This window comes from Salvelinus alpinus, chromosome 11 (genome assembly GCF_045679555.1).
Source record: "Salvelinus alpinus chromosome 11, SLU_Salpinus.1, whole genome shotgun sequence".
In the NCBI taxonomy this organism is placed as follows: domain Eukaryota; kingdom Metazoa; phylum Chordata; class Actinopteri; order Salmoniformes; family Salmonidae; genus Salvelinus; species Salvelinus alpinus.
In genome coordinates this window covers 75,211,386-75,230,817 of record NC_092096.1, presented here as the reverse complement: position 1 = coordinate 75,230,817, position 19,432 = coordinate 75,211,386, and the positions used below count along the sequence as shown (strand labels likewise).

The window sequence follows — 19,432 nt, the reverse complement described above, 5'->3', positions numbered from 1 at the left end:
ACTGACTGTGGGGGTATATATTTATACTGACTGTGGGGGTATATATTTACCTTGTACTGACTGAGGGGGTATATATGTATACTGACTGTGGGGGTATATATTTACCTCGTACTGACTGAGGGGGTATATATTTATACTGACTGAGGGGGTATATATGTATACTGACTGTGGGGGTATATATTTACCTCGTACTGACTGAGGGGGTATATATTTATACTGACTGTGGGGGTATATATTTATACTGACTGTGGGGGTATATATTTACCTTGTACTGACTGAGGGGGTATATATGTATACTGACTGTGGGGGTATATATTTACCTCGTACTGACTGAGGGGGTATATATTTACCTCAGACTGACTGAGGGGGTATATATTTACCTCGGACTGACTGAGGGGGTATATATTTACCTTGTACTGACTGAGGGGGTATTTCTCCAGCAGGTATTCATCACATCCACAGACCTTCAGGATGTACTGCCCCTGGTATTCCTGGACACACAGCCTCAACTGCTGGACCGACAGGTGCATAGACCTGGGGGGGTTGGGGGGGGGGGGTTGGGGGGTTATTCACTAGCACCATCACCTACTGCCTCTCTCCTGTTTCTGTAGTGTGAGGCAGCTTGATGTACCACTACCCTGACATACACTGGACACACACACACCGTCATCACCCACCTAGTCTTCTTCCTGATGGCCTCTGCTATAAGTTGTTCAGGCAGACTGTCATGGCTGATCTTTAGGGTGTACTTCTGTTTAGAGTTGGAGGGAGAGACAATCACCCAGATAGTGACTATCAGACGACCTGGAGGTGGGAGTTGGGCGGAGGAGAGAAAGACAACAAAATGTCCATTAAATATTTACATTTCTCAAAAACACACGGAATACGGTAAATACTAATATGATAATATAAACAAATATCCTTTTTCACACTGACACGCCTTCTTTTCTCTACTGCAAATCACACGCACGCACGCACGCACGCACGCACGCACGCGCGGCACGCACGCACGCACGCGCGGCACGCACGCACGCACGCACGCACGCACGCACGCACGCACGCACGCACGCACGCACGCACGCACACACACACACACACACACACACACACACACACACACACACACACACACACACACACACACACACACACACACACACACACACACGTACTAACCTTTGTCCAGTGCTATTTAGTGTAGCTGTAGTGTATTATAGTGCAGTATAATATAGTGTAGCATAGTACAATATAGTATAGTGTAGCATAGTATAATATAGTGCAGGGTAGTATATTATACTATAGTGTAGTATAGTGTGGTATAATATGGTGCAGCATAGTATAATATAGTACAGTGCAGCATAGTATACTATAGTGCAGGGTAGTATATTATACTATAGTGTAGTATAGTGTGGTATAATATGGTGCAGCATAGTATAATATAGTATTGTGCAGCATAGTATAATATAGTGCCGTGTAGTATATTATGCTATAGTGTAGTATAGTGTGGTATAATAATGTGGTGTAGTGTAGTATAATATAGTATAGTGTAGTATATTATACTATAGTGTAGTATATTGTGGTATAATAGTGTGGTGTGGCGTAGTATAATATAGTATAGTGTAGTATAGTATACTATATTGTAGTATAGTGTGGTATAATAATGTGGTGTAGTGTAGTACAATATAGTATAGTGTAGTATAGTATACTATAGTGTAGTATAATAATGTGGTGTAGTGTAGTATAATACAGTATAGTGTAGTATATTATACTATAGTGTAGTATATTGTGGTATAATAATGTGGTGTGGCGTAGTATAATATAGTATAGTGTAGTATATTATACTATAGTGTAGTATAGGGTGGTATAATATGGTGCGGCATAGTATAATATAGTATAGTGTAGTATATTATACTATTGTGTAGTATGGTGTGGTATAATATGGTGCAGCATAGTATAATAGTGCAGTGTAGTATATTATACTATAGTGTAGTATAGTGTGGTATAATAATGTGGTGTAGTATAATATTGTGTTGTATAACATAGTGTAGTATATTATACTATAGTGTAGTATAGTGCGGTATACTAATGTGGTGTAGTGTAGTATGTTATACTATAGTGTAGTATAGTGTGGTATAATAATGTGGTGTAGTGTAGTATAATATTGTGTTGTATAACATAGTGTGTCGTAGTACAGCATAATGCAGTGTAATATAGTATAATATAGCGTAGTATAGTGGTGTGTAGTATAGTATAAGATAGCGTAGTATAGTTGTGTGTAGTATAGTATAAGATAGCGCAGTATAGTGGTGTGTAGTATAGTATAATATAGCGTAGTATAGTGGTGTGTAGTATAGTATAAGATGGCGTAGTATAGTGGTGTGTAGTATAGTATAAGATAGCGTAGTATAGTGGTGTGTAGTATAGTATAATATAGCGTAGTATAGTGGTGTGTGGTATAGTATAAGATAGCGTAGTATAGTGGTGTGTAGTATAGTATAAGATAGCGTAGTATAGCGGTGTGTAGTATAGTATAATATAGCGTAGTATAGTGGTGTGTAGTATAGTATAAGATAGCGTAGTATAGCGGTGTGTAGTATAGTATAAGATAGCGTAGTATGCCGGTGTGTAGTATATTATAAGAAAGTGTAGTATAGCCGTGTGTAGTATAGTATAACATAGTATAGTGTAGTGTGGTGTAGTATAGTGTAGTGTGATATAATATAATGTAGTATGGTGTAGTCACAGTGCAGCGTAGTGTAGTATAGTGTGGTTATAGTGTAACATAGTGCAGTATAGTGTGGTATAGTGTAGTCATTGTGTAGTATGGTATAGCGCAGTGTAGTTATAATGTAGTACAGTACACTATTGTGTAGTTATAGTGCAGCATAGTAAAGTATAGTGCAGTATAGCGGCGGTATAATGTAGAGCAGTGTAGCACAATATAGTGTAGTGCAGTGTATTTATATTATAGTGTAGTCACAGTATAGTGTAGTATGGTATAGCTATGGTGTAGTATAGTTATGGTGTAGTATAATATAGTGTAGTTATAGTATAGTGTAGTGTAGTATAGTGTAGTTATAGTATAGTGTGGTGTGGTTACAGTGTAGTATAATATAGTGTTGCATAGTATAGCTGTAGTGTAGTATAGTATACTTATACTATATCTGTAGTGTAGTATAGTGTGGTTATAGTATAGTGTGGTGTGGTTACAGTGTAGTGTAATATAGTGTAGATATAGTGTAGTATAATATAGTGTTGCATAGTATAGCTGTGGTGTAGTATAGTATACTTATAGTATAGCTGTAGTGTGGTATGGTGTAGTTATGATGCGGCTGTAGTGCAGTGCAGTGAAGCTATAATAGAGCATAGCGTAGTATTGTATAGTGTAGTTGTAGTATAGTGTAGTATAGTATAGCCATAGTGTGGTGTCGTGCTAGTACTGCATAGTATGGTGTAGTTATAGTATAGTGTGGTATAGTATAGCTGTGGTGTAGTATAGTGTTATTATAGTGTAGTATAGCCATAGTGTTGTGCGGTGCTAGTACTGCAAAGTATAGTGTAGTTGTAGTATAGTGTAGTACAGTATAGCTGTGGTGTAGTATAGTGTTATTATAGTGTAGTGTACTATAGTGTAGTATAGTATAGATGTGGTGTGGTATAGTGGTATTATAGCGTAGTATAATGTAGATATAGTATAGTGTAGTATAGTATGGCTTCGGTGTAGTATAGTGTTATTATAGTGTAGTGTACTATAGTGTAGTATAGTATATATGTGGTGTGGTATAGTGGTATTATAGTGTAGTATAATGTAGCTATAGTATAGTGTAGTATAGTATGGCGTCGGTGTAGTATAGTGTTATTATAGTGTAGTGTACTATAGTGTAGTATAGTATAGCTGCGGTGTAGTGTCGTGTTATTATAGTGTAGTATAGTATAGCTGTAGTGTGGTATAGCTGTAGTGTAGTATGGTGTGGTTATAGTATAGTGTACTATAGTGTAGTATAGTATAGTGTAGTATAGTATGGCTTCGGTGTAGTATGGTGTTATTATAGTGTAGTGTACTATAGTGTAGTATAGTATAGTGTAGTATAGTATAGCTGTAGTGTGGTATTGCTGCAGTGTAGTATGGTGTGGTTATAGTATAGTGTGGTGTAGTTACAGTGTAGTATAATATAGTGTAGATATAGTGTAGTATAATATAGTGTTGCTATAGTATAGTGTAGCATAGTATAGCTGTAGTGCAGTGCAGTGTAGTTATAGCACAGCATGGCGTAGTATAGTATAGTGTAGTTATAACATAGTGTAGTATGGTATAGCCGTGGTGTAGTATATTGTTATTATAGTGTAGTATAGTATAGTGTTTAGCAGTAATAACAGTACTAACCCTTGTCCAGTTTGCAGAAGATGTGTTGTGGCAGCTCGGGGGCTGACTCCACGTTGGGGGGGTAGACATAGAGGGCCTGTGTGTCAGCCCCGCCTCCTTCCCTCTCCTCCATAGCCTCTCTGCACACGCCCAGTATGCTCCTTCTGAAGTCCTGAACCTCAGGGTCCTTCAGCTGCTCAAACTCACAGATGGGCATGCCTATCGCAAAACCTGATTACAACCACACACACACACACACGGACACACACGGACACACACGGACACACACACACACACACACACACACACACACACACACGGACACACACACACCGCGATACACATTCATATACAAACCAGCTCAAACTCACAGATGGGCATGCCTATCGCAAAAGCCTGACCAAAAACAGACACAAGCAAAAATTCAGACTTAATGTGTGTGTGTGTGTGTGTGTGTGTGTGTGTGTGTGTGTGTGTGTGTGTGTGTGTGTGTGTGTGTGTGTGTGTGTGTGTCTGACCTATCTCTCTGTTGAGGATCTTCTCCTCTCGGTTGCCCAGCGGTTCAATGACCTTGAGGATGGGGTGGAAAAGTCGGAGGTCACACAGACGCCGCGTCTCGTCATAAAACTCCTCTCTCTCCGCCTCCTGGGTCACGCCCACAAAGATGTAACACGACTCCTCCTGGACCAATGAGAAGAGAGAAGAAGTCAGTCAGAATGACTACTGACCAATCACACACAGGCAAAAGTGAATGACAAAAACCTTTGACCAATTAATCAACAGTAAGCAAAGATGAGGTACCTGAACAGGTGTAGTAGAGGGTACAGGTGTAGTAGAGGGTAGAGGTGTATTAGAGTGTACAGGTGTAGTAGAGGGTAGAGGTGTAGTAGAGTATACAGGTGTAGTAGAGTATACAGGTGTAGTAGAGTATACAGGTGTAGTATAGTATACAGGTGTAGTAGAGTATACAGGTGTAGTAGAGTATACAGGTGTAGTATAGTATACAGGTGTAGTAGAGTATACAGGTGTAGTATAGTATACAGGTGTAGTAGAGTATACAGGTGTAGTATAGTATACAGGTGTAGTAGAGTATACAGGTGTAGTATAGTATACAGGTGTAGTAGAGTATACAGGTGTAGTAGAGTATACAGGTGTAGTAGAGGGTACAGGTGTAGTAGAGTATACAGGTGTAGTAGAGTATACAGGTGTAGTAGAGGGTAGAGGTGTAGTAGAGTATACAGGTGTAGTAGAGTATACAGGTGTAGTAGAGGGTAGAGGTGTAGTAGAGTATACAGGTGTAGTAGAGTATACAGGTGTAGTAGAGTATACAGGTGTAGTAGAGCATACAGGTGTAGTAGAGGGTACAGGTGTAGTAGAGTATACAGGTGTAGTAGAGTATACAGGTGTAGTAGAGGGTAGAGGTGTAGTAGAGTATACAGGTGTAGTAGAGTATACAGGTGTAGTAGAGTATACAGGTGTAGTAGAGTATACAGGTGTAGTAGAGTATACAGGTGTAGTAGAGTATACAGGTGTAGTAGAGTATATAGGTGTAGTAGAGTATACAGGTGTAGTAGAGTATACAGGTGTAGTAGAGGGTAGAGGTGTAGTAGAGTATACAGGTGTAGTATAGTATACAGGTGTAGTAGAGGGTACAGGTGTAGTAGAGTATACAGGTGTAGTAGAGTATACAGGTGTAGTAGAGTATACAGGTGTAGTAGAGGGTACAGGTGTAGTAGAGGGTAGATGTGTAGTAGAGGGTAGAGGTATAGTAGAGGGTAGATGTGTAGTATAGTATACAGGTGTAGTAGAGTATACAGGTGTAGTAGAGGGTAGAGGTGTAGTAGAGTATACAGGTGTAGTAGAGTATACAGGTGTAGTAGAGTATCCAGGTGTAGTAGAGTATACAGGTGTAGTAGAGTGTACAGGTGTAGTAGAGGGTAGAGGTATAGTAGAGGGTAGATGTGTAGTATAGTATACAGGTGTGGTAGAGTATACAGGTGTAGTAGAGTATACAGGTGTAGTAGAGTATACAGGTGTAGTAGAGTATACAGGTGTAGTAGAGGGTAGAGGTGTAGTAGAGTATACAGGTGTAGTAGAGTATACAGGTGTAGTATAGTATACAGGTGTAGTAGAGTATACAGGTGTAGTAGAGTATACAGGTGTAGTAGAGTATACAGGTGTAGTAGAGTATACAGGTGTAGTAGAGGGTAGAGGTGTAGTAGAGTATACAGGTGTAGTAGAGTATACAGGTGTAGTAGAGTATACAGGTGTAGTATAGTATACAGGTGTAGTAGAGTATACAGGTGTAGTAGAGTATACAGGTGTAGTATAGTATACAGGTGTAGTAGAGTATACAGGTGTAGTATAGTATACAGGTGTAGTAGAGTATACAGGTGTAGTATAGTATACAGGTGTAGTAGAGTATACAGGTGTAGTATAGTATACAGGTGTAGTAGAGTATACAGGTGTAGTAGAGTATACAGGTGTAGTAGAGTATACAGGTGTAGTAGAGGGTACAGGTGTAGTAGAGTATATAGGTGTAGTAGAGTATACAGGTGTAGTAGAGGGTAGAGGTGTAGTAGAGTATACAGGTGTAGTAGAGTATACAGGTGTAGTAGAGGGTAGAGGTGTAGTAGAGTATACAGGTGTAGTAGAGTATACAGGTGTAGTAGAGTATACAGGTGTAGTAGAGCATACAGGTGTAGTAGAGGGTACAGGTGTAGTAGAGTATACAGGTGTAGTAGAGTATACAGGTGTAGTAGAGGGTAGAGGTGTAGTAGAGTATACAGGTGTAGTAGAGTATACAGGTGTAGTAGAGTATACAGGTGTAGTAGAGTATACAGGTGTAGTAGAGTATACAGGTGTTTTAGAGTATATAGGTGTAGTAGAGTATACAGGTGTAGTAGAGTATACAGGTGTAGTATAGTATACAGGTGTAGTAGAGGGTACAGGTGTAGTAGAGTATACAGGTGTAGTAGAGTATACAGGTGTAGTAGAGTATACAGGTGTAGTAGAGTATACAGGTGTAGTAGAGGGTACAGGTGTAGTAGAGGGTAGATGTGTAGTAGAGGGTAGAGGTATAGTAGAGGGTAGATGTGTAGTATAGTATACAGGTGTAGTAGAGTATACAGGTGTAGTAGAGGGTAGAGGTGTAGTAGAGTATACAGGTGTAGTAGAGTATACAGGTGTAGTAGAGTATACAGGTGTAGTAGAGTATACAGGTGTAGTAGAGGGTAGAGGTTTAGTAGAGTATACAGGTGTAGTAGAGTATACAGGTGTAGTAGAGTATACAGGTGTAGTAGAGGGTAGAGGTGTAGTAGAGTATACAGGTGTAGTATAGTATACAGGTGTAGTAGAGTATACAGGTGTAGTAGAGTATACAGGTGTAGTAGAGTATACAGGTGTAGTAGAGTATACAGGTGTAGTAGAGTATACAGGTGTAGTAGAGTATACAGGTGTAGTAGAGTATACAGGTGTAGTAGAGAGTACAGGTGTAGTAGAGGGTAGAGGTGTAGTAGAGTATACAGGTGTAGTAGAGTATACAGGTGTAGTAGAGGGTAGAGGTGTAGTAGAGGGTAGAGGTGTAGTAGAGGGTAGAGGTGTAGTAGAGGGTAGAGGTGTAGTAGAGGGTACAGGTGTAGTAGAGTATACAGGTGTAGTAGAAGGTACAGGTGTAGTAGAGTATACAGGTGTAGTAGAGGGTACAGGTGTAGTAGAGTATACAGGTGTAGTAGAGTATATAGGTGTAGTATAGTATACAGGTGTAGTAGAGTATACAGGTGTAGTAGAATATACAGGTGTAGTAGAGTATACAGGTGTAGTAGAGTATACAGGTGTAGTAGAGGGTAGAGGTATAGTAGAGGGTAGATGTGTAGTATAGTATACAGGTGTAGTAGAGGGTAGAGGTGTAGTAGAAGGTAGAGGTATAGTAGAGGGTAGAGGTGTAGTAGAGGGTAGATGTGTAGTATAGTATACAGGTGTAGTAGAGTATACAGGTGTAGTAGAGTATACATGTGTAGTAGAGTATACAGGTGTAGTATAGTATACAGGTGTAGTAGAGTATACAGGTGTAGTAGAGGGTAACGGTGTAGTAGAGTATATTTACATGTAGTAGGGGGTATAGGGGGAATAGTTACCTGTAGTAGGTGGTATAGGGGGCATAATTACCTGTAGTAGGTGGTATAGGGGGTATAATTACCTGTAGTAGGTGGTATAGGGGGCATAATTACCTGCAGTAGGTGGTATAGGGGGCATAATTACCTGTAGTAGGTGGTATAGTGGACATAATTACCTGTAGTAGGGGGTATAGGGGGCATAATTACCTGTAGTAGGTGGTATAGTGGACATAATTACCTGTAGTAGGTGGTATAGGGGACATAATTACCTGTAGTAGGTGGTATAGTGGGCATAATTACCTGCAGTAGGTGGTATAGGGGGCATAATTACTTGTAGTAGGTGGTATAGGGGGCATAATTACCTGCAGTAGGTGGTATAGGGGGCATAATTACCTGTAGTAGGTGGTATAGGGGGCATAATTACCTGCAGTAGGTGGTATAGGGAGCATAATTACCTGTAGTAGGTGGTATAGGGGGCATAATTACCTGCAGTAGGTGGTATAGGGGGCATAATTACCTGTAGTAGGTGGTATAGGGGGCATAATTACCTGCAGTAGGTGGTATAGGGGGCATAATTACCTGCAGTAGGTGGTATAGGGGGCATAATTACCTGTAGTAGGTGGTATAGGGGGCATAATTACCTGCAGTAGGTGGTATAGGGGGCATAATTACCTGTAGTAGGTGGTATAGGGGGCATAATTACCTGCAGTAGGTGGTATAGGGGGCATAATTGCCTGCAGTAGGTGGTATAGGTGACATAATTACCTGTAGTAGGGGGTATAGGGGGCATAATTACCTGCAGTAGGTGGTATAGGGGGAATAGTTACCTGTAGTAGGTGGTATAGGGGGCATAATTACCTGCAGTAGGTGGTATAGGGGGCATAATTACCTGCAGTAGGTGGTATAGGGGGCATAATTACCTGTAGTAGGTGGTATAGGAGGCATAATGACCTGTAGTAGGGGGTATAGGGGGCATAATTACCTGCAGTAGGTGGTATAGGGGGAATAGTTACCTGTAGTAGGTGGTATAGGGGGCATAATTACCTGCAGTAGGTAGTATAGGGGGCATAATTACCTGCAGTAGGTGGTATAGGGGGCATAATTACCTGTAGTAGGTGGTATAGGGGACATAATTACCTGTAGTAGGGGGTATAGGGGGCATAATTACCTGTAGTAGGTGGTATAGGGGACATAATTACCTGTAGTAGGTGGTATAGGGGACATAATTACCTGTAGTAGGTGGTATAGGGGACATAATTACCTGTAGTAGGGGGTATAGGGGGCATAATTACCTGTAGTAGGTGGTATAGGGGACATAATTACCTGTAGTAGGTGGTATAGGGGGCATAATTACCTGCAGTAGGTGGTATAGGGGGCATAATTACCTGCAGTAGGTGGTATAGGGGGCATAGTTACCTGTAGTAGGTGGTATAGGGGGCATAATTACCTGTAGTAGGTGGTATAGGGGGCATAATTGCCTGTAGTAGGGGGTATAGGGGGTATAATTACCTGTAGTAGGTGGTATAGGGGGTATAATTACCTGTAGTAGGTGGTATAGGGGACATAATTACCTGTATTAGGTGGGTATAGGGGGCATAATTACCTGCAGTAGGTGGTATAGGGGGCATAATTACCTGCAGTAGGTGGTATAGAGGGCATAATTACCTGCAGTAGGTGGTATAGGGGGCATAATTACCTGTAGTAGGTGGTATAGGGGGCATAATTACCTGCAGTAGGTGGTATAGAGGGCATAATTACCTGCAGTAGGTGGTATAGGGGGCATAATTACCTGTAGTAGGTGGTATAGGGGGCATAATTACCTGTAGTAGGTGGTATAGGGGGCATATTTACCTGTAGTAGGTGGTATAGGGGGCATAATGACCTGCAGTAGGTGGTATAGGGGGCATAATTACCTGTAGTAGGTGGTATAGGGGGCATAATTACCTGTAGTAGGTGGTATAGGGGGCATAATTACCTGTAGTAGGTGGTATAGGGGGAATAATTACCTGTAGTAGGTGGTATAGGGGGCATAATTACCTGTAGTACGTGGTATAGGGGGCATAATTACCTGTAGTAGGGGGTATAGGGGGCATAATGACCTGTAGTAGGTGGTATAGGGGACATAATTACCTGTAGTAGGTGGTATAGGGGGCATAATTACCTGTAGTAGGGGGTATAGGGGGCATACTTACCTGTAGTAGGTGGTATAGGGGGCATAATTACCTGCAGTAGGTGGTATAGGGGGCATACTTACCTGTAGTAGGTGGTATAGGGGGCATAATTACCTGTAGTAGGTGGTATAGGGGGCATAATTACCTGTAGTAGGTGGTATAGGGGGCATAATTACCTGTAGTAGGTGGTATAGGGGGCATAATTACCTGTAGTAGGTGGTATAGGGGGCATAATGACCTGCAGTAGGTGGTATAGGGGGCATAATTACCTGTAGTAGGTGGTATAGGGGGCATAATGACCTGTAGTAGGTGGTATAGGGGACATAATTACCTGTAGTAAGTGGTATAGGGGGCATAATTACCTGTAGTAGGGGGTATAGGGGGCATAATTACCTGTAGTAGGGGGTATAGGGGGCATAATTACCTGCAGTAGGTGGTATAGGGGGCATACTTACCTGTAGTAGGTGGTATAGGGGGCATAATTACCTGTAGTAGGTGGTATAGGAGGCATAATTACCTGTAGTAGTTGGTATAGGGGGCATAATTACCTGTAGTAGGGGGTATAGGGGGCATAATTACCTGTAGTAGGGGGTATAGGGGGCATAATTACCTGCAGTAGGTGGTATAGGGGGCATACTTACCTGTAGTAGGTGGTATAGGGGGCATAATTACCTGTAGTAGGTGGTATAGGGGGCATAATTACCTGTAGTAGGTGGTATAGGGGGCATAATTACCTGTAGTAGGTGGTATAGGGGGCATAATTACCTGTAGTAGGTGGTATAGGGGGCATAATTACCTGTAGTCGGTGGTATAGGGGGCATAATGACCTGCAGTAGGTGGTATAGGGGGCATAATTACCTGTAGTAGGTGGTATAGGGGGCATAATGACCTGTAGTAGGTGGTATAGGGGACATAATTACCTGTAGTAAGTGGTATAGGGGGCATAATTACCTGTAGTAGGGGGTATAGGGGGCATAATTACCTGTAGTAGGTGGTATAGGGGGCATAATTACCTGCAGTAGGTGGTATAGGGGGCATACTTACCTGTAGTAGGTGGTATAGGGGGCATAATTACCTGTAGTAGGTGGTATAGGAGGCATAATTACCTGTAGTAGGTGGTATAGGGGGCATAATTACCTGTAGTAGGTGGTATAGGGGGCATAATTACCTGTAGTAGGTGTTATAGGGGGCATAATTACCTGTAGTAGGTGGTATAGGGGGCATAATTACCTGTAGTAGGTGGTATAGGGGGCATAATGACCTGCAGTAGGTGGTATAGGGGGCATAATTACCTGTAGTAGGTGGTATAGGGGGCATAATGACCTGTAGTAGGTGGTATAGGGGGCATAATTACCTGCAGTAGGTGGTATAGTTGGCATAATTACCTGTAGTAGGTGGTATAGGGGACATAATTACCTGTAGTAGGTGGTATAGGGGGCATAATGACCTGCAGTAGGTGGTATAGGGGGCATAATGACCTGCAGTAGGTGGTATAGGGGGCATAATTACCTGTAGTAGGTGGTATAGGGGGCATAATTACCTGCATTAGGGGGTATAGGGGGAATAGTTACCTGTAGTAGGTGGTATAGGGGGCATAGTTACCTGCAGTAGGTGGTATAGGGGGCATAATTACCTGTAGTAGGTGGTATAGGGGACATAATTACCTGTAGTAGGTGGTATAGGGGGCATAATTACCTGTAGTAGGGGGTATAGGGGGCATAATTACCTGCAGTAGGGGGTATAGGGGGCATAATGACCTGCAGTAGGTGGTATAGGGGGCATAATTACCTGCAGTAGGTGGTATAGGGGGAATAATTACCTGTAGTAGGTGGTATAGGGGGCATAATTACCTGCAGTAGGTGGTATAGGGTGCATAATTACCTGCAGTAGGTGGTACAGGGGGCATAATTACCTGCAGTAGGTGGTATAGGGGACATAATTACCTGTAGTAGGTGGTATAGGGGGCATAATTACCTGTAGTAGGTGGTATAGGGGGCATAATTACCTGCAGTAGGTGGTACAGGGGGTATTTCCGGGCCTCTGTGAACAGCTGTTGTTTGATATTGGTGAGCGGCGCCTCTCTGAGACACTCCAGACTAACCAGCATGCCATTGGGCAGACAGCAGTCCACCAGGATCCTGGGGGGCATGAGGTGTAGGCCCCATAGTTCCCCTGAAGATGGCCGCGGGGCCATCTAGACACGGCTCTACCTGGGGGAGGAGAACACACACACACACACACACTCATTATACACACCCACTCGGCTCTACCTGAGGGAGGAGAACACACACACCCACACTCACACTCATTATACACACACACTCATTATACACACAGACTCGGCTCTACCACAACCTGAGGGAGGAGAACACACGTTACACATGTTACACACGTTACACACACACACACACGTTACACACACACACACACGTTACACACACACACACACGTTACACACACACACACACGTTACACACACACACACGTTACACACACACACACGTTACACACACACACGTTACACACACACACGTTACACACACACACACACACACACACACACACACACACACACACACACACACACACACACACACACACACACACACACACACACACACACACACACTCGGCTCTACCACAACCTGAGGGAGGAGAACACACGTTACACATGTTACACACACATACACACACACACACACACGTTACACACACACACGTTACACACACACACACACGTTACACACACACACACACGTTACACACACACACACGTTACACACACACACACGTTACACACACACACGTTACACACACACACGTTACACACACACACACACACACACACACACACACACACACACACACACACACACACACAAACACACACACACACACACACACACACACACACACACACACACACACACACACACACACACACTCGGCTCTACCACAACCTGAGGGAGGAGAACACACGTTACACATGTTACACACACACACACACACACACACACACACACACACACACACACACACACACACACACACACACACACACACACACACACACACACACACACACTCGGCTCTACCACAACCTGAGGGAGGAGAACACATGTTACACACGTTACACACACGTTACACACACACACACGTTACACACACACACACACACACACACACCGCTCTAGCAGAGGTCTCCTCAGGTCCAGAACAGAGACTAGGAAACACATAACATTACATAGAGCCATGACTACATGGAACTCTCTGCCACACCAGGTAACTCAGGCTCGCAATAAAACAGATTCAAGAACACCTTACTGCACAAAGGGGACTTTGAAGAGACAGCCATTTTATATATAGTGTATTTTACACTGTGTTATGTATTAGCCCTAGATATTAGCCCTATGTATTAGCCCTATGTATTAGCCCTAGTTATTAGCCCTATGTATTAGCCCTATGTATTAGCCCTAGATATTAGACCTATGTATTAGCCCTATATATTAGCCCTATGTATTAGCCCTAGTTATTAGCCCTATGTATTAGCCCTATGTATTAGACCTATGTATTAGCCCTAGATATTAGCCCTATGTATTAGCCCTATGTATTAGCCCTATGTATTAGCCCTAGATATTAGCCCTATGTATTAGCCCTATGTATTAGCCCTATGTATTAGCCCTATGTATTAGCCCTATGTATTAGCCCTATGTATTAGCCCTATGTATTAGCCCTATGTATTAGCCCTAGATATTAGCCCTATGTATTAGCCCTATGTATTAGCCCTATGTATTAGCCCTATGTATTAGCCCTATGTATTAGCCCTATGTATTAGCCCTATGTATTAGCCCTAGATATTAGCCCTAGATATTAGCCCTATGTATTAGCCCTATGTATTAGCCCTATGTATTAGCCCTATGTATTAGCCCTATGTATTAGCCCTAGATATTAGCCCTAGATATTAGCCCTAGATATTAGCCCTATGTATTAGCCCTATGTATTAGACCTATGTATTAGCCCTATGTATTAGCCCTATGTATTAGCCCTATGTATTAGCCCTATGTATTAGCCCTATGTATTAGCCCTATGTATTAGCCCTATGTATTAGCCCTATGTATTAGCCATATGTATTAGCCCTATGTATTAGCCCTATGTATTAGCCCTATGTATTAGACCTATGTATTAGCCCTATGTATTCGCCCTATGTATTAGCCCTATGTATTAGCCCTATGTATTAGCCCTATGTATTAGCCCTAGATATTGATATGTAGTCTATGTATGACGTTTTAAATGTACAGTACATTTGGAAAGTATTCAGGCCCCTTCCCATTATCCACATTTTGTTACGTTACAGCCTTATTCCGAAATGGTTTAAATTAAAACATTTCCTCATCAATCTACACACAATACCCCATAACGACAAAGTGAAAACAGGTTTTTAGAAATATTTGCCAATTTATAAAATATAAAAACAGAAATACCATATTTACTTAAGTATTTATACCCTTTGCTATAAGACTCGAAATTGAGCTCAGGTGCATCCTGTTTCAATTGATCATTCTTGAGATGTTTCTACAACTTGATTGGAGTCCACCTGTGGTAAATTCAATTGATTGGACATGATTTGGAAAGGCACACACCTGTCTATATAAGTTCCCACAGTTGACAGTGCATGTCAGAACAAAAACCAAGCCATGAGGTCGAAGGAATTGTCTGTAGAGCGCTGAGACAGGATCGTGTCGAGGCACACATCTGGGGAAGGGTACCAACACAGTCTGCAGCATTGAAGGTCCCCAAGAACACAGTGGCCTCCGTAATTATTAAATGAAAGAAGTTTGGAACCACCAAAACTCTTCCTAGAGCTGGCCGCCCGGCCAAACTGAGCAATCGGGGGAGAAGGGCCTTGATCAGGGAGGTGACCATGGACCCGATGGTCACTCTGACAGAGCTCCAGAGAACCTTACAGAAGGACAACCATCTCTGCAGCACTCCACCAATCAGGCCTTTATGGTAGAGTGGCCAAACTGAAGCCACTCCTCAGTAAAAGGCACATGACAGCCTGCTTGGAGTTTGCCAAAAGGCACCTAAAGGACTCTGACCATGAGAAACAAGATTCTCTGGTCTGATGAAACCAAGATTGAACTCTTTGGCCTGAATGCCAAGCGTCATGTCTGGAGGAAACCTGGCACCATCCCTACGGTGAAGCATGGTGGTGGCAGCATCATGCTGTGGGGATGTTTTTCAGCGGCAGGGACTGGGAGACTAGTCAGGATCGAGGGAAAGATGAACGGCACAAAGTACAGAGAGATCCTTGATGAAAACCTGCTCCAGAGCGCTCAGGACCTCAGACTGGGGCGAAGGTTCACCTTCCAACAGGACAACAACCCTAAGCACACAGCCAAGACAACGCAGGAGTGGCTTTGGGACAAGTCTCTGAATGTTCTTGAGTGGCCCAGCCAGAGCCCGGACTTGAACCCGATCGAACATCTCTGGAGAGTCCTGAAAATAGCTGTGCAGTGACACTCCCCATCCAACCTGACAGAGCTTGAGAGGATCTGCATAGAAGAATGGGAGAAACTCCCCAAATACAGGTGTGCCAAGCTTGTAGCGTCATACCCAAGAAGACTCAAGGCTGTAATCGCTGCCAAAGGTGCTTCAACAAAGTACTGAGTAAAGGGTCTGAATACTTATGGAAATGTAATTTTGCGTTTTTAAAAAATATATACATTTGCTAAAATATCAATAAAAAAAATGTGTTTTGCTTTGTCATTATGGGGTATTGTGTGTAGATTGATGAGGGGGGAAAACTATTTAATCCATTTTAGAATAAGGCTGTAAGGTAACAACATGTGTAAAAAGTCAAGGGGTCTGAATACTTTCCAAATACACCGTATGTATTTTCAGTCCTTGACTAATGATGTTCTGTACTATGTATTGTGTTTCATGTGGACCCCAGGAAGAGTAGCTGATGACTGGCTAATGGGGATCCTAATAAATACCAATACCTTGGGACACACACTTTTATTTCCATGGTAATAAAGCTGATCCAGTTGAACTGAGGGGTCTGAGGGAGTCTATAAAGTCTGGATGTTGAGGAGAGAAAGAGAAAAATGGCAGAGGAGGATAACAAGAAAGGATAGACAGGAAGAAAACATTAAAACATTTAGGAGAAAGAGAGAGCAGAACAGATTGAAGTGGAGAGAGAGAGAGGGAGAACGATAAACCAGCATGAAGAAGGATGGAGAGAGAGAGAGAGAACAGAACAGATTGAAGTGGAAGGAGATAGAGGGAGGGAGAGATTGAGAGAGAGGGCGATAGACAGCAGACATTTTTAGAAACTGATTTGTAATGGTCTCTTAAATCCCCGAATATGATGTCACTCTTTCATACAGGATCATCAGCCTGTTCTCTCTCTGTGTGTGTGTGTGTGTGTGTGTGTGTGTGTGTGTGTGTGTGTGTGTGTGTGTGTGTGTGTGTGTGTGTGTGTGTGTGTGTGTGTGTGTGTGTGTGTGTGTGTGTGTGTGTGTGTGTGTGTGTGTGTGTGTGTGTGTGTGTGTGTGTGTGTGTGAAGTTGATATCATGCTCCAGTCATAACGGAGCATGTATACTGATCGGTAATAGTAGCGGTAGTAACCGAGGCTTCCGCCCTCTCCTCTCCGGGATCAGAGACCTGTCATTCGGCATAATCTCCCGCTCTGCCCGGTTTCTCCCCCCGGCAAGTCACGAAGCGGCTGAGCGGCAAACGCAATACTACGCAACATACACACACACACCGCCAAGCCGCGGCAAGGGCAGACGCGCTCAGCGGCAGCGAACAAAGAACCGAGCCGCCGCGCGAGAGAAAGTAGGACACGGGCCGCCTGGCGCATGCAGCTGCACAAAGAAGACCCCGTCCGTCCCCCGCTCCCTGACACACACACACACACACACACACACACACACACACACACACACACACACACACACACACACACACTGACCATCGAGAATCAAAGTGACAGCATCATTGAGACAGTACTCAGAGCTTCTTGTTGGATCAGAGAGTTGTAGCTTAGTGTGATGGGAGCCGGGAGACAATAACCCATAACATATAACAGAAGAATCAAGCAGTCAGTCAGTCATGACCTCTGCTAAACTACCAACTAACAGCTAGTCTAATAAAGATACTCATATTATTATTCTGTATTTGATTTGACCATCAAAGCGGGAGACAGACAGCCGAGGAGTCTATAGGCTTAGCTAGAGCATAGGCCTTACTGAAGGCTATTTATTTCAATATTAGGCTGTACACACAATAAAGCTCTGCACTTCCGGGGACAGACGGATGATCGTTTTCTTACGGGCCATATTAGATGTCTTTGTTAATGAGTTTATCAGGAGAAATGCAGTTATCTAAAGAAATTGTGTAGGTTATTTTCTCCACCTCTCTCTCTCTCTCTCTTCTCTGGCTACAAACAATCCAGCAGTGAAAGCCCTCTTTTCCTCTCCGTGACTTTCTCCTCTTCCTCTCCTGCTCTCTTCCTCTCCTGCTCTCCTCTCTGATTATTGGCAGCGATGATATTCCAAGATGAGATGTCATCATTATTATGATGAGACATCAGCTTCCTGACACACACACACACACACACAGCCAATATGACACGCGCAATCACAGTAGCCAGGCTGTCCATAGTGAGTCATGATATAAAATTCAATAAGTGACGCCCCCCCCCCCCCTCCATCCCTCCTCCTCTCCCTCCCTCCCTGAAGTTTGTCACTCACCCCTGTCTCTCCCGCCAGGCTGTTAGGCGGGTGGGTCTGTCTCGCGGGGCCGGTAGTGATGTGTGTCTGCGCCCGAGCCTCCGTTCCAGCCCTGGTCATAGCATCATGTCTACCAGCAGACTCGCGTACAGGACAGGACGCCCTTCCTCCCTCGCTGCCCTGCTTCTCTGCCGTTAAAACGGTAAATCCGCGCGTGCCGACGCCTGTCTTGTCTTCTCCTTTCACGTAAACTAAACCGGGGCTTCAAACCATCCAGTTCCTCTACCGGGCCTGTGCGGAGTGGAGAACAATGTGTTCGACTGGGAGGGGGAAGAGGGGGAGGGGAGGAGAGGAAGAGGGGGACGACATGTAATCACATAATTCATTTTTAAAGGAAAGGCGACCTGGCAGTCAGCTGTTCCATAACTCAGAGGACATATGGAGGGGCCGCGCCTTTAAGAGCAGAGCGGCACTGGTGACCGTTTATTTGTCGGAGGAAAATAATAATAATAACACACGCTATATACTGAGTGAAGAAAACATTAAGAACACCTCCCTAATTGTTTATTATTTCACCTTTAATTAACCAGGTAGTTGAGAACAGGTTTTCATTTACAACTGCGACCTGGCCAAGATAAAACAAAGCAGTGCGACAAAAACAACAACACAGAGTTACACATAAACAAACATACAGTCAATAACAGGATAGATAAATATATATAGAGTTTGTGCAAATGAAGTAAGGAGGTAAGGCAATAAATAGGCCATAGTAGCGAAGTAATTATAATTTAGCAAATTAACACTGCAGTGATAGATGTGCAGATGAGGATGTGCAAATAGAAATACTGGTGTGCAAAAGAGCAGAAAAACAAATATGGGGATGAGGTAGGTAGTTGGTTGGGTGGGCTATTTACAGATGGGCTGTGTACAGGTGCAGTGATCTGTGAGCTGCTCTGACAGCTGGTGCTTAAAGCTAGTGAGGGAGGTAAGAGTCTCCAGCTTCAGTGATTTTTCCAAATTCGTTCCAATCATTGGTAGCAGAG

The 19,432-nt window shown here is 43.1% G+C and overlaps 1 protein-coding gene across 1 annotated transcript; it reads right to left on the bottom strand.

The window, feature by feature from the left end:
- Positions 1–410: 410 nt before the first annotated feature.
- On the bottom strand, positions 411–18,708 carry LOC139533446 (phosphatidylinositol 4,5-bisphosphate 3-kinase catalytic subunit alpha isoform-like; the record flags this gene model as incomplete). Its single annotated transcript, XM_071331471.1, is given in 6 exon segments — positions 411–534; positions 678–804; positions 4,385–4,594; positions 4,882–5,044; positions 12,655–12,859; positions 18,411–18,708. Coding segments are annotated over 5 exon segments (813 nt in total), but the record flags the coding sequence as incomplete, so codon positions are not given.
- Between the last annotated feature and the right edge of the window lie 724 nt (positions 18,709–19,432).